The sequence below is a fragment of the Pteropus medius genome, unplaced genomic scaffold, assembly GCF_902729225.1.
Source record: "Pteropus medius unplaced genomic scaffold, Ma_sr-lr_union100, whole genome shotgun sequence".
NCBI classification, from domain to species: domain Eukaryota; kingdom Metazoa; phylum Chordata; class Mammalia; order Chiroptera; family Pteropodidae; genus Pteropus; species Pteropus medius.
Genome location: NW_024349519.1, coordinates 13,770,904 through 13,787,974, shown reverse-complemented (window position 1 = coordinate 13,787,974; position 17,071 = coordinate 13,770,904). Strand labels below are relative to the sequence as shown.

The following is a 17,071-nucleotide window of genomic DNA, read 5'->3' as shown; positions in this document are numbered from 1 at the left end:
CTTTGGGCTTCTTATCAGAAGTTTATTTTATATCACGTTAGTTTATATTGGAAGCATGTCAAGTTAGCTCAAGATTGAAACAAGTCACAGTGTCACAAGAGCACCTGAGCATTTTAGAGGCAGTTGTGCCACCTGCATTGCAACCAATGCTACATCAGAAGTTGGCAATGCCCTATACAAAGACAGAGGCTTTTTAAAAAAAATACTGACATCTTTTGATTTCGCCTTAAATACTATATAGCATACTCATATATTAAAATAATGCTGAAACTCTTAGGCTTTCCTCTTAGGCTTTCACATTTAATGAAATTTTCTTGCAGTTAGGACCAGTATTACATTGTGGACTTGTTTCATTATTAAAGATGGAGCATTTAGTTTAATTTAGTGTTCTTTTCAAACAACTTATTTAGTGCGTCTTTTAAAAGTCTTCAATAATTTATTTGAATTAAAATATTCAACATTTTTTGTGGAGTTTCTGCTTATGAAAGCTAGGATTAGCAAGTGTCAAACCTCACTTTGTTATATTTGAGAAATCAAGCCACAGGCAGTGCTAAAAACAAACAAAAACCAGTGAGTAGTTTTTACAAAAGTCCAGGTAGTTGAGGAGTGGAGCGAGCTGCCTGCACATACGGTAACCACATTTTCTACACAGAATTTCAAAGAGAAAGTGCCCAGATGTACCAGGTGTGTGTTTATCCATTTGGGCTAAAGAGTGTATTTGTTTGTGAACAAGCTAAAAAAATTTTGACTGAATCTGCCCCCCATTTTTGCTTCCTCAATAACTCATTCCAGACCTGTTTCGAAAAGTTGATAATTTGAATATAGATGTTTTATGATATTTCTCCAAACTTGGCTAAACAACTCTTTTTCTATATCATAAATACTTCATTGAATTCAGAATTCATCTAAGAGATGACTCAGCTGGCAACCAGCCAAGGGCTGTTGATCCTTGTTTCTGTCGTGGTGTTAGATTTTCTTGGCATCAAATTCAGTATGCTTCTGATACATGCTTAAATATTTATCTATCTTACAATGAGAATTATTGATATTCGGAGTCTAAACACTAAGTGAAAATTTTATAGTATTTGACCTAGTTTCTACTATAAGAAATAATAGAGGGTTTATTAATTAGGGAAAATTGCTGCTGTAACGGACAATCCCAGGATTTCTGTGGTTTAAGATAGTAAAAGTTTAACCATACTATTAGCAGAATATGGACTGAGTGAGCAAAACTGCACATGATTCTAAAATTTTTATAGTGAAGCAACTTGTAGACCGACTTCTTAGGTTTAAGTCCACATATGGCCTTGATTAGGGATTATTGAGTTTTTCTGGGTAGCTAAAATTACTTTTAGGAAACTATTGAGATATAAAAATATGTACACAAGTTGGCAATCTGCAAATATGACATTTAACATTTTCTCACTCAGTACTATTAAGCAATCAAATCAAATTAGCAACTAAAGACAACATAATTGTCAACATAATTTGATAAACAATTGAATGTGTCTAGTAGTATAGAAAGAAATACTTTCTACTCTGATTTTTGACTATCTTGACAGGTTATATTAAGGTGGTCGGAATAGAGCACATTCTGAAATAATTATAAGAGATAGAATAACTAAAAGTGAAGTCATGATTGAAACACTTAATTGGCATGAATTGGTTAAACTGCCCAGCAAGAGTACGCTGTGTGTATTTGGTCCCTATACATCTCAGGCTTTCTGAAACATTCCCAATTTCAAATATTCTACCTTGATTCTTCCATAAGCTATCCCAGAAATGCCATTATTTCAGAGTTCAAACTGCTTCTCAAATCTGTATGTGAAACATAAAGCCTTTGACAGATCATCTGTCCCAAGCTATAGTTGAGAGAATGAATTTGCTTTTACAATATCCCAAATCAAAGTATGAAAAGAATGTATTTCTGCCTTCAAGTAGCTTAGAATGTAAAGTACAGCTAACAAAGGATTAGAGAAGAAAAGGGGAGGAAGAAATAAAGGAGACTGAGGGAAAAGTTTTCTGATTCACACTACTTTGGTGCCTAGTGTCATTTAAAGTACTAAAGATTCAGAATATTCTCTGTTCCCACTTCTTGTGATCTCGTTCCCGTATCTCCTTCAGCTGAGGTCAGAGCTAGCATTTAATAGAAACAGATTTCTTTGGCCTGGGGCCCAAGATGTAGCGGACTCTTCTTCCTAAATAGCCATGTTTCATAAGGTTTGCCCCAACAAAATCGGTTTTCTAACACATTTTATACTGTACTCTAGTATTTAACACTTTTTTCTCTTCTCTGGAAATTCCTCCAAAGTAGGGATCCTGCTTGTTTACTGTTCTTACACCATTGCTTTTCCTAAAGTAGGTACCCAATAAAACAGTTCCTAGGACAGTGCCTTACAGTAGAACTTCCTGCAGGGATAGATATGTTCTCTCTCTGGGCTTTCCAGTGTGGTAGCCACTGGCCACATGCAGCTACTGAAATGTAGCCAGTAGAACCAAGGAAGTAAGTTTTTAATTAAAATTAAATGTGGCTAATGGCTATTGTAGTAAACAGCACAGTTCTAGAAAATGATTAACTGGTATCTCAGATTTAGAATGTCAAAATCCAAGCTCTGTGCCCCAACTACTGCCCCCACCCCAAATTTCCTCCTCCTCATCTCAGCAAATAAGAAGTCTTGTCTTTTAATTGATTAGATATAAAACTTTTGTATGATATTTGATTTTTTTTCTTGCTCTAACACCTTACAACCAATCCATCAACAAATCCTCGCTGTACTACCTGCAATATATATCCAGAACGTGTTTCTCTCCACAACCACTGTTACCACCTTGATGTAAGTTTCCATCATTTCTCTTAGATTTTTACAGTGCCCTTCCAACTCCTCTTCCTGAATCATCCTGGGCCCCTCCCTCCTATTCTTGACAGATTTCTTTTAAAGTAAAACTTTTAAAATATGTTGCATTATGTCAACCCTCTGCTCAGAACCCCTGGTTTCCTGACTCACTCAGCAAATTTCAAAATCCATACAATGGTCTTCAGGGCCCTAGGCGAATCCCTGCTTTACCCTCTCATTATTCTGACCTCATTTCTTACCACTTACTTACCTTTTATGGTTCCCTCTTAATCATACCAAACACATTTCCACCTCCATCTTTGCATTTGTTCTTCTCTACTGAGAATACTCCATACTCCCTTATTTTAAAAATTCACTCCTTGGGATCTCTGCTTAAATATCATGGAGGACCTTCCTGAACACATGTCCATGCACACACACTCATACTCCCTATCTACATACTCTGTTTTTAACCCACTTGACATATTACATATAGGCCACAATCCATTATTCACATTTTGAAATCTAAAAAATTCTGAAAGCCTAAAGTTCATCATACTTCATTTGTTAGCAGTATCTGGCATGGCTTGAACTCATTTGGTGATTAAAAAAAATGACCCGATTTGATGCGAGGCTGTTTTTAATCTATATTTATTCTATTCAACATGAACTTTGATACGTTTTACTTTAGAAATTTTAAAGTTCAGTTACAGACCTGCAGGATAGCAGTATACTACCTTCTAAAACCCCCAAAATTCTGAATTTTCGGTGTATCTGGCCTTAAAGCTGTTGGATAATGGACAGTAAACCTATATTCATTTACGTATGCATCGTCAGTTGCCTGCCACTGCTCTGTTATTGCTTAACTCTCATAGCCTAAAACCATGTCTAGCATGTAGCAGGCACTCAATACGATTTGTGAATAAATGAATTCACTTTTAAAAGTTTTTTTCCTATAAACTGCAGGCTGAACTAGGTGACCACGTAATATCTCATCCATCTCTAAAATTATATGATTCTTTAGAAGAAAAGGGAAGAATATATTTTATACTGTCATATTTAACTCTCAATTTCATGTGTAAATTATCATTTTTTTATAAATTTTTGAATTGATTGATTTTCTATCTGCTTACAAAGTAATACTATTTATTGTAGACTATTTTGAAATTTAGAAAAACACAAAGGTAAAAGAATCACTCATGATCCTACCTCCTAGAATTAAACACCATACACAGTGCTTTTTATGTGAATATAGCTAGCCTTAAAAAGAAAAAGATTTCATTCTTTATAATCATTCATAGTTTTAAAATTTCATTTTTCATTTACTGGATTTTGAATTAAATTTTCCACATCATTTAATCCTCACAGGATCTGATGAGGAAGGTGCTATTATGATCACTGCTTTACAGATGATCAAAATGAGGCACAGAGATGTGAAATAGCCTGCCCAAACTCATATAACTAGTAAGGAGGGTACTGGGATTCAGACCAGTAGTGCGATTCAAGAACACTGCTCTTTACTATGACACTGTGTTAATTATAATCCCCTGTAATCTCAGTGGACAACTGTTAGAAAATATTGATTGGATTACATTGAAACAAAGAATAAAAATCCTTAGTAGTAAAATATAATGCTTTTTTTTAAAGCCAGGGTCATCTTTTACAGTTTTAATAGTTATAGTAATAATATGATCATCTATTACATGTAGTTCTCAGCATTCATCAGTCAGGATGGGTTAGTTTATGCTGCTTTAACAAACAATCCCCCAAATCTTAGTGGTTTATAGTAATACCGTTAGCTGTTATTTTGGCTGATATTATTTATGTGAAGTATCTAGCACAATGTCTAACAAACAATAGGCATAATAAATGTTAATCATTATGAAATCGATAAGTATTTTCATTGTTTTTAATAGTAGTAAGCTTATCATATCTTTAGTGGTCCTAAATTAATGTGTAGTAATTCTGTGAGTACATATTTTCACAACACATTGGGAAACTATACTGTGAATAATTTAACCATGAGTTGAATGCACAGCTGGCTGACAGGTTATACTAAGAAATATTCTTATATCACTATCATAAAATAAATACTGTATGAAATAGTTATCTTAATAGCTACTACACGTAGGACTTGTAGAAAATTTATTGATAAATTTCCAGAATAGCTGTATATAATTGGGGAATTATTTTAAATTCTTTAAGCTTTGATTTCTGTATATAATTGGGGAATTATTTTAAATTCTTTAAGCTTTGATTTCTTCACTGGTAGGTTGAGGATCATAATACCTTAACTCACAGAAACAATTAAGATTGTATTTATTCTCTGTATATAAATATGTAACATATACATTTATATATATGAAAAAGCACTAAACGCATTTAATAGACTACAAAATAATGCAGTGTAAGTTCTGTTACACAGCTCAATGCTCATTTTAAGAATTCTAAGTCATTATGGAAAGCATTAGTTGTATTCACTAGAGTGTGTATAAGAGTCAGAATTTTTATAGCATAGCAAAGCATCAGTTAGCACAATAATTCAATAGGGTAGGGTAGCTTATTCACCATAGATAAAGAATAAGTCAGGTGTTACTGGCATTATTTCCAGTATGTCCAGAAACAGAAGGATATGTTAGCATTAAATTTATGAGATGTTAATGCCAGCTCTCTGTCACATTCTTTTGAATAATATACAGTATTCATTTTGGGGGTAAGGAAGACTTGCTACTGAAGAAAAAAATCGAATGTCAGAACTAAAACATGAAGAGGGCTGATGATCAAGGTGTTTAATAGAAGCTATATCCTCAGGGCCTGACACTATTTTTGACAGATATTGGTTGTTCCTTATATATTCGTTGAATAAATAACAAGATGTGAATTTTAAACCATGATTTTTGGGTTTTTGTTTTTTGTTGTTGTTTTGGTAAGCTTTTTTTTTGGCTTAAGGAGAAATTCACACAAAATTATTAAAAAAAAAAAAAAAGGAAAAGGAAAGAAAGGAAAAGGTTGCAATAAAAAATAAATGGTTGAAATAAGGACATAGTATCTCTGGATGACTCATATTTAAATATTTGAGTTTTGGTGCATATTTTCAAAAACTTCATAGTGATATATTCTGCTTTAGGTTAGATGAGTATAATCTGTTACACTCTTTCCTTTTAATTTATGTCAGTCATCCAGTGGGATTCCACTAACACATTAAAATCTTTTTATGTGATTTTCCTCTTTATATGAAGTTAATGATTCTTAGGATTATACTCAATTGCTTCAGCTGTTCAAAAGTATAGTCAATATTTTATTTACCATTACATAATGTGCCACACAGTTCTAAAACAGCTTAACTACAAATGCCACAAATAGACAGACAGACATTCCTTTATATCAGTTTTAAGATTACGTCAAGATAATATGCAGGGTAAAATGTATCCACTTAATAAAATACACTTAAAGGAGTTTTGCAGGAGGAATTTGAATCTAAATTAAATAGAATCCGTCAGGCCTTGCCAAGTATAGGTGTTAAAAACAATGATTATGGGATTAAATTTTTACATAAATGATCTAAAACTCACTTTTTATAATAAAATCAAAGCCATTAATTCATTTACCTTTTAAAAAAAAAGCTTTTTATATTGCTGGATGGAATTTTTTTCTTTTTGCCCATTTACACTAAATGTACATTATTTAACAAAAAGTGGAAACCGGCAGTAAAAGCAATTCTAAATAATCTTCTACCAAGACATTCTCAGAGGGCAGCAGTACCATTAAGCATTGGAAAAATCAGCTTTATATTTAATTATAACTAACTTAGGGTCTTTACAATTTTTAATTTAGCGCTATGATATAATGATTCAGTTTTCTTTTTAAAGACACCTCTTTGGTTTGATAGAATTAGAGAGGGCTCCACTGATCTAGTCTAACCTCACAGTACTGTTGAGGACACAGAGGTCCAGATAGCAGGAGTGAGATCCTAAAAGTCAAAAAGGCAGAGGCAAGAACACAAAGTACTGTGGTCTTTGAAGCAGTGTATACCTTGCAGATTTGTCATGTGGTTTTTCTTGGGGTAATTATAGTAATTCTTAACATGAAAATCATTAGAACCCAATTAGATTCTAAGAAGCTAATCTAATGTGCTAAGGTTTTCTTTTTGATTCCCCTTGTTCGCTTAGGTATGTTGATAATACATACCTAGAGCACTTTTCAAATTTACAAAACATTTTTATGTTTTACATCTCACTTGACTCTCACAACAACATTGTCAGATAAGAAAATACTCTCACCTAATAGATTAGGAAACTGAAGCTAAAGGAAATTTTATAATTTGAGCAAATCATATAAATAGATGGCAGAGGCAGATCTGAACACAGGCCTCTGACTTCAGAGCTTTTGTTCTTTCTGTTCTGTCCAGCTTTACATGGCTGGAAGTCACTGAAAGTTGCTTAAGGATTTTTTTAAAGTCAGATTATTGTCATGTCACATCACTATTTAAAGAACGTATCTGGTCAGCCCTTTCGTTGTGTGATTAACAGTATCTTAAATTAATAATGGCCACCATATACTAAATACTTGTGGTCACACCTGACTCTACTTTCATAACCTATGAGATATTGCCACTATTCCCGTAACTTCCAAAAGTGAAGTTATGCCATTTCCAGTAAGCAGCTTACACAGGATTAAAACTCCAGTCTGTCTGTCTCTAAAGCTCCTACTTTACATCTGCACCCGAGATTCAGGTTTCCATAAAGTAGAACATTGCATATGCTTAAACCAATATCATTCTTCATGTGCTGCTTCTGAATTGCATACATGGGTATTTGTATTTACGTATTCAGGTCTCTGTTTAATGACACAGTAATTGAGAAAATACTACTATTGGTTCAAAAGCTCCTAAAATTAAAAAGAAGGCAGAGAAAATAAATCAGTGGCTCCATATGCAAGTATTATCATTGCTAGATGGCCAGGTCAGTTTTTTTCTTTGTAATAATATTAACTATACTAATGGATACTTTATTTAGATATAATTGACATATAACATAATATTAGTTTCAGGTGTCTAATGGACACTTTTAACAAAATATAATCCATCTGACCTACCCATCTTAAGTGGAAATATTTAGGAAGTATGTTCAAGATAATGACATTATATTGTCTTCTGAAACATTATCTTTCATAATTACTAGTTAGATTCAGTATAGTTTTTATTTAAGTGTGATTTTATTTTGTTTTCGTTTTTAATATTATTTTTGCCCTTTAAATTTTTTAGAAGAATCTTTGAAGCTATACTATCAAAACTGAGTAAGACTTCTCTTCAGACCCCTTTTTATGTGAAATTATTTTGAAGGCTTATTTTTATTGATTTTTTATTTCCCATAGGTGTGTAGGAAGATATCAGCTATGTGAACTATGAGTTCACCAAGCCTTCACGGGGAGACAGAGGAAAGAACTGTCCAGCTGCCTGTTAGTTGAGTAGCAAGTTCTCCACTGACTTCATGTCTCCCTTTAGGTGGAGAAATGGGCCTCCAAACCTTCCCAAGATCTGACGTGCAAAAGAAAGCAGAGGATTTTCAAAGTGAAAGTTTATTCAGGCTTTGAAGTTCTATCCAGTTCCTGGGACCAGGCCCTCACTGCTTTCAGTGGGGTATTCTAGTGTCTTTGGTTTCAGGTGGAGGTCTTTCCCCAAACAAGAATGTCTGGGCAGTCAGGTATTTGACAAGAGTATCAGATTCTCATTGAGGCTGAAAGTATAAAGTTGAATTTCTAAACAAGTCTGGAGAGTATATATAATTCACATCCTATCATTTTATGCCATTACATATCTCAAGGAGTTCAGTATCTTCGAGTGAAAGTTTCAAAGGCAGCATGGATTGGACTTCAACGCTGATCAGGAGGACACAGTTATCAAATAGCATCCTCTGTTTCATTATTTTAGCTATTGCATGTCCCTTTTTAACAGTTTATTCTTATCTTTTTTTAATCTAGGTCGAACTGGAAGGTACACTCTAATAGAAAAATGGAGAGATACTGAAAGACATTTGGCACCTCATGAAAATCCTATCATATCCTTAAACAAATGGGGACAATATGCCAGTGATGTACAGCTTATTTTACGTCGAACGGGGCCATCTCTCAGTGAGCGACCCACTTCAGATAGTGTGGCTCGAATTCCTGAAAGAACTTTATACAGGCAGAGTTTGCCCCCCTTAGCTAAACTAAGACCTCAGATTGATAAATCAATCAAAAGGAGAGAACCTAAAAGGAAATCTTTAACATTCACAGGAGGTGCCAAAGGATTAATGGAAATTTTTGGAAAAAGTAAAGAAACTGAATTTAAGCAAAAGGTGCTGAATAACTGCAAAACAACAGCAGAGGAGTTAAAGAAGCTAATCCGTTTGCAGACAGAGAAGCTTCAATCCATTGAGAAAGAGCTAGAATCAAATGAAACAGAAATACGATTTTGGGAGCAAAAATACAATTCTAACCTTGAAGAGGAAATTGTCCGGCTGGAGCAAAAGATCAAAAGAAATGATGTAGAAATTGAAGAAGAAGAATTTTGGGAAAATGAATTACAGATTGAACAGGAAAATGAAAAACAGCTGAAGGATCAACTTCAAGAAATAAGGCAGAAAATAACAGAATGTGAAAGCAAATTAAAGGACTATTTGGCTCAGATCCAGACTATGGAAAGTGGGCTTGAAGCAGAAAAATTGCAACGGGAAGTCCAGGAGGCACAAGTCAATGAAGAAGAGGTTAAAGGAAAGATTGGTAAGGTCAGAGGGGAAATTGACCTTCAAGGCCAGCAGAGTCTGAGGCTAGAAAATGGTATTAAAGCTGTGGAAAGATCTCTTGGACAAGCCACCAAACGATTACAGGTAAAAACATTTTTATAAGGAGAATGTTTCATCTATTTAAAAGAAATAATATATTTTTGATATCTTCTTTAATGGTTGTTCATTTTCTCTTACATTTAAAGTTAGAAACCCAGCTTAGTTTATAATTTTTTTAGAATTTTTGTGACTTAAAACCAGGTGTGAGACCAAAACAGATCAGAGGTAAAGCCACACGATCCTTGCTGCATGGAAGGAGCAGTCTTACTATGGCAGAGGTAGCATTAAAAGTAATTGGATATAGGAAAATAGAATCTCAGAGCTGGAATAGACACTAATGAAGAGACAGTGAATCTGACCTTCTCTTTTTAGAGATAGAGAAACTGAAGCTGAAAGATTACCAAGGATTGGTTTACCAAGGATCGTGTGGCTAATTGGCTGCTTATCTGTCTCTTCTCCATTGTTGCTAACATCATCTTCTTTCCTGAGATGTAAATAGTCCCTTTCCTTTCTCTCCTCTCCAGATTACCCTCCTTTGCTTTCCTAAGGAGAGGGCACAAAGCTTCCTCTTCGATTTTTCCACTTTCTAGTTCAAGTACAAGAACATTTATATTTTGCCACTCAGCCCCTGATCACTCAACTTATATTCCTTGGATACCTGTTCTCGAAAAGACAATGTGGTGATGTTATGGGAGTTGCAAGAGGTATCAGTCTCTAACAGATGACATGAGAAAGATATAGAATTGATATGGCTACTTAAGTTTAAATTAATTAAAATTAAATAATATTCAATAAAGCTGTTTAAAAATATTAAGTGATTTTAAAATTCTGTTGTTAGTCACAGTTGGCCACAGTTCAAGTGCTCTATAGCACATAATGTTTAGTAGCTACTGTAGTAGCTACTGATTTAAAAACTTGCTGTTCAAAGTACAATTTATGAAGCTTCAAGGCACACTAATTAGAAATTCACAACCTGTATTATAACAAGATCTCCAAATAATACCTGTATACATCAGGGTTTGAGAAGAGCTGCTTTAGAATATCAGCAGTTCCAAAACAGAAAGGTGAGGTTTCAGGAAGAACTGATGGGATTCCCCTGTTATTAACTAGAGTGAGAAGTAAAACTGCCTCCCACATTTTGAAAATCAGGAATTTCTCATTCAGTAGGTTGTTAACCTGTGATTTGTCAGCATTTTACTATTTGGATTCATTTTAACACGTAAGATTGCAATTGAGAATCGTGTTGCCTTAGAGGAAACACTGATTTATGACAGTCATTACTAGCAGATCCCACTACCTATGGAAAAGTGTCTAATAGTCAAACTAGTGACATATCTCCAAGTACCCGCTGCCTTCAGATTAAGCAGAGAAGGAAACAACCGCTCTGCCGCAGTCTCGCCCCTGCCTCTGCCCCGTCCCTCAGACACATCCAGCCTGCAAAGGGCCTGGCCACGTTTTCTTATGTGCAAGAATGGAGAGAAAGAAGAAAAAATCCATTTAAATCATAGAATGCCTCTTCTTGCTTTTGGACCTTTCCAGCTGTCCAAACTTGATCACCTTTCTGTAGGGCTCTTCAGTTCTCAGAACTGTCTTCCTCAAGGATTTAAAAACCCCTTGGTGAGAATCTTGTGGGAATCTTACTTTCCTTGTGCTATAATATAAATCTCAGTAATGGATGTCATGCAAACTTGAACAGTTTACAAAAAAAGGAATTCTGAATCTCATGGACCAAACAAGTGTTCATTTAGTAATCAGTTATGAAGCGGATAACAGGGAAATTTAATTGTGAGCAGCTTAGCAAGAGTGCTGTAAACACTGTGGTGGATGAAAACCAGTATTTTATTGATGAAAGTTTTAGACATATATTTATTTCATCAGGCACATAGTGTATTTCTAACAGAAGAAAGCATCGCATTTAAGAAGCCAGACTGAAGAAGCTATTGTCCTTTATTTACTTATTTTTTGGCCCATGCCACAGAGTGAAAGTGACCCATTGTATCGCTCGCTATAAGCCAGATTGTTAAATGTGCTCTTGTGAAAGTGAGTATCCTACTTGCAACTCCTGTAGCAGATGGACTGTCACCAAGATGTCTTTTAGCAGGCCAATATTGGACCCCTCATGCTAAATTGGAAAAAAAAAAATTTACTTCCTTCTAGGACAGAGAACAAGAGCTGGAGCAGTTGACCAAAGAGCTGCGGCAAGTCAATCTCCAGCAGTTCATCCAGCAGACAGGGACAAAAGTTACCGTTTTGCCAGCAGAGCCCACTGAAGTAGAGGCCTCACATGCAGACATAGAAAGGGGTAAGATGTTGAGAAATCTGCTTTTATTCCTTCCCACCCCCTCCCCCACTGGTTAACTTTAAATAAACTTACATTCAGTAAAAGTATTATCAAAACTAATTCTTGTACCACTCTAAAAAAATTTTGATGTACTTACTGTTTCTTGGGAAAATAATAATATCTGGGTTAATTATTTACTCAGATGAGCATGAACTCACGAAATCATGTCATGTATCATTTTTTTGAAGTATACGAGTTACAGTCTTTTTGAGTTTTAGCTTCTCTCTGTTTCTAACGCCCTTTCTTCCTCTCTTAAAATTAATGAATTTGTGCTGTATATGTGCATATGGTCTGAACAACCAAGAAAGAGAAGCAAAATGCTCACCTTCAGAAAAAAAATCATTAACCATTCAAATCACTGAAAACTTGATTTATCAACTGAGAGGGTGAAGGAGAGTTAGCTTTGTCCTCTTGCTCCTCCAGACCCGCAGGGGATTGTAATCGGTATTATATGTTCTTTGATTCTTTAAAGCTGGAAAAGTTATAATTTTTCATATTGCTAACTACTCCAAGTTGATGAGTACATCAAATGACTTTTTTTTTATTTCCTGTCTAGAGGCACCATTCCAGTCTGGGTCCCTGAAGCGGCCTGGTTCCTCTCGGCAACTCCCTAGTAATCTTCGTATTCTACAGAATCCTATCTCATCTGGTTTTAATCCTGAAGGCATATATGTATAACATTATCTGTCTTTAGGGGAGAGACCCCTTAAAGGTACAAAGGACAGTAAAAATTCTTTCCTTGATTTGTGCCAATGATGAACAGAGGATATATTTCACATGCCACTGTATCTTTCTTCTGTCCTAAATTGCATACCACTTGGAGCCATACCCTGTGCACTGATGCTAAAGAACAAAGAAACTGTTTTCATACATCAACAGTGTTGACATTTTTATCCAGCAGCTGTAATGCAAAGCCTTCATTTTTATTTGTAGCATTTTGAGAGCGTTAGGAAAGTATTATACTATGTGTATACATAAATAAAACCGTGACTTAAGAGTGAAGAGAAATATGTGACTGGCTTAGTTTAATTTATTCCATGTAATCAATTAATGTGTGAATGCTGATGTTTTAATGTTTTTTTATGAATACTTATCCCGTGACTGAATTACATTACGTATTGTGTGATTATGACTTTGTGTGCATGTTCCCAGACGCCCTCCATACGTTGCTGATTTACAACTACACAAGTGTCATAGGGTGCTCCACCATTAAAACTAACTCCAAAAGAACCCACTTGCATTTATTTTGTGAACCTGTCCTAGCCATTGCTTAATTAGGTAAAATAATTCAGGTTTTATTTTTAATCTGGAGTTTAACCTTTTCTTTACAATATTTCCTGTAGATGACTGACCACATACGAGAACAGAAATACTTGCATGAGGCAAATTGTACGTTTAAAAAGTTTGCAGTACTTTAGACACTGTTGATCAAGATGTAATTGTTGAATATCTACCCAAACAGGCATGGGATTTCCTGATACATTTAGTGTTTCATTTCTGCCCTGCCTTAGCATTTTACTCTTGTGAATCCTCAAGAGTTTTCCATAATACCTAAATTAGAGACATCTGAGGATCAAATCATGTCAGTCTACTTCAGGAAGGTTGCTTTAAGTGACCTATTTTTAAAATAACCCACTTCGTATGTATGGTCTTTCAGTGTAAGCACATGGTTAATATATCGCTTGCACATAATTTACTCTGTACGTTATGGACTATTGTGATTCCTCCAGTCACTTAGAGAGAAGGTGATTGGAGTTAGGTACTTTTTACCAAGGAAATAAAGTTAAATTCAGTGTTTTTATTTTTGAGCATGATTTTACAGGACATTAATCTCTACTTGTACATGTATTTTTTTATTTATAAAACCAAAAATGAGTCAGCACCCCTCCCATGAGTAGTGGTTTAAATAACTAAGATTCACAAGTAATATCTAGATGGATGTGGTCAGATACCCTTAGCCATTTTTACATTCCCTCTGATCATAATTTGGTACAATAGCATTAAGACCTTATTCTGAAATTTGAAATTTTTAATTCTGACAAAAATACAGTCTCTGTATCATTTACATGCATCAAAGTAACAGTGGATTAGTATATTATACCATGGTAACAATAAAAAGATGTAAGTTATATCTTATGCATGAGGGCAACTTTGGATGTTTTAACATATTAGATTTATTTTCGGTTTAATGTATGCTGAGAATGCTGCTATACTTAGGTTTCCAATGAAAATTTTAAGAATGGCTATGAAAATACGTAGATGCTTCTAGAGGACTGAAAGTAATTACGCAGAGTTGCCTTTTCTAGTCCAGCTAAATGGCAGACCTCATCTAAGGGTATTATTTTCTTTGGGTTCTTGGAGTTATTGAGTTGACCTTGCCATTATACTGTTCTTCAAATAACTTGAAAAATACATGATTCTTACTTAAATAACCACAACCTATACACATTTGCTTTCAATTTATAATTTATTTTATATCTGCATACAATTAAAAATGAGGATTAAAAAATCAAAATAATTTGTAGATTTTGTGACAGTAGTGATTTATCTATACCTAATATATGCCTTATTTTTAAAGGATTCCATTCTATACTAAAAGTTATTTTATTATTGTTCAGGGAAATTGTTACCTTATTCACAAAGAAAAACATTTTTGTAAATTGATCACATTTAAGTCAAATGTTAAACTAAAGATATAAAGATATTAAACTCTGATTGTAAATTGCAAAGATGCCTTGGCACGCCATGAGAAACACAAAGTCAATACCCAAATTAATTATAAATTATTATTAGCATTAACCTAATAACTCTAAAGAGAGACTGGCAGCATCCTTTTAACTTGTAGTAAGTAGTCTTGGGTTCCCCAGCGTAGTATCATAGGTTACCTCTCCGACAACTTCATCCAAACTCTCAAGCTGCCAAATAATCTTTACGGACCTAATTACAGATGAAAATACGACTTCCTGGGTAAGAAGAGTATATACACATGAACTTGATGAATACATTGAGCAGCTATACTTTTTAATCAGTTGTATCACTTCTGGAAATACACCTCTAAGAAATGTTTTCTAAGTTTTTTTAAATAGTGCAAAGAAAATTCATTTCCCTAGAACATCTAAAAATATTTTAGTCTGTCGCTAATTATTTTTACCCATGAATACAGATGAATTAGATTAAGTGCCACGTCTTCGGATACGTTTTGGAGGGGAGGCGGGGACAGTGGTATATGGAAATACCAAATATAAAATTTTGCATCTGGAGAAATATTCAGGTTCTAAATATTAAATTAGATGACAAGGTTTTTTTATATATATATAATACTGCAGGTTGTTTTATTGTGATTTTCTACAAAATTTAAAATACATTAGAAGATAATTTTTTTTAACCAAGGGATAATTTGAAATAGCATTAGTATATTTGACCCTTAAGTATCTGTCATCCTCAGAGAATGATTTGTAGTGGGTTGCCTCAGTCCTTTTGTTGTTCTTATGAGATACTTTGGTTTGTTAGCATTTGTTTTTTGTCTTGATGCACAGGGAACTTATATGTGAGACTTCAATTGGTATTAATTCCATTTAAACCCCTCAGTCATTACTAAACTAATTATCAATTCCTATAGTTCAAATTTGTCATAAACTAGAGCTAAAATAACACAGATACTGTAAAAAATATAGAATTTATGGTGTGAATGTGAATTTTAAGTGTTCAAGAATAGCAAATAAGCACTTGCTTCCAGAGCATAAATTTTTTGCCTGCATTAAAAAAAAATTTTCTTTGTGAATAAAAACAAAACAGACTTTAGAGAAAAGAAACTTTATCAAAACCATTTCTGTGAACGTCTTTCCAAATTAGAACTATAATAACGGATTGAGTAAATAAGGAAAAAGCAAAATCTCTTATTGCAGGTGTGCAAAGGACATGAGCAGATGGGCAGTTCCCTGTGTGCATTGCCTTTGAAAAATCAGGCCTTAATTTATATGTAAATAACAATGCTATGTTCACATCCTTCTTCTACCTGCCTTTATTAGTCTGTATTGTATAAAACTTAGGTCACAAGTATTACTTTTATATTATGTCCATTTTTTTAATTGCATGTTTATACTATTTGCTACAGTATTTTTAAGTTTTGGGTGAAGGCCACCAGCTGTATGGAGAAGACAAAACAATCACTATTTATTCAGTATTGCTGCTTTACATTTCCAGAATAAGCTTTCGATGCCAGGTCAGTGACTGCCTGAAAGCTGCAGGAGCTCTATTCCAATGCATTTTATATATTTTTAGAAAACAAACACAGATAACTATTTAGTATGCTAATTATATTAAACCAGCAGAAATATAAAGGCAATAAAGTATATACATATATATGGGGGAGGGAAGGGGGTGAGGAAAAGGTTAAAAAAAATAGGTTTACAGCCAGACATGGTGATAGCCCTAAATGTATTTCTCAATCTGTCTGTCTTTATTGACCCAAAGAAGATTTGAGTTGCTGCAGCTTTAAACAGAAAATTGCCACGTTCACTAATTGTAGACACATAAATATGCTTTTAGTACTGCTTTGCTCATGTACAAATAAAATATCTGTAATCTGTATTATATGTAATTATTATTTTCTTTTGACTTTCACTTCAAAATGTATATTTTCTGATTATTATCATGAGCTGTAAAACAAAGGATCAATATCTGATATTCTCCCAAATAATAAATTTTCAGGATTCATTGGGGTATTACATTGCTGGTTTGTTTCTTATGTATTTAATATTTTTCAATATAATTTTATTTCCTTTAAAAGATTCCCAAGAGAATAGGTGTGCATATCAGTGACAAGGATTACATTTTTCCCAAAAGTAATGTTATAACTAAAGAATCGTCTATTACTGAAAAGGCAGCTGCCTTCGTGCAAGTAAAACTGAATAAGTTGAAGTTAGATCTCGATCAAGAAATTATACACATGAGTAATAGTATATTATAAAAGCAAAAATGAAACGAGAGACTTAAAATAATTCAAAATAGTCTGTGCCTAGAGGGGGACTGTTAGAATTTTAATTAACCATTCTACCCTCTTCTCAAGTCAT

The 17,071-nt window shown here is 34.0% G+C and overlaps 1 protein-coding gene across 2 annotated transcripts in view; it reads left to right on the top strand.

Moving 5' to 3' along the window:
• Positions 1 to 16,726, top strand: part of RASSF8 (Ras association domain family member 8) — a 96,613-nt gene extending 79,887 nt beyond the window's left edge. For both annotated transcript variants that reach the window (XM_039882460.1, XM_039882459.1), the window contains exons 3-5: positions 8,814 to 9,703; positions 11,816 to 11,960; positions 12,556 to 16,726. In XM_039882460.1, coding sequence (XP_039738394.1) covers positions 8,814 to 9,703; positions 11,816 to 11,960; positions 12,556 to 12,677 — 1,157 coding nt within the window. In that variant the 3' untranslated portion in view covers positions 12,678 to 16,726. The remainder of the gene's footprint in view (positions 1 to 8,813; positions 9,704 to 11,815; positions 11,961 to 12,555) is intronic.
• The last annotated feature ends 345 nt before the right edge of the window (positions 16,727 to 17,071 follow it).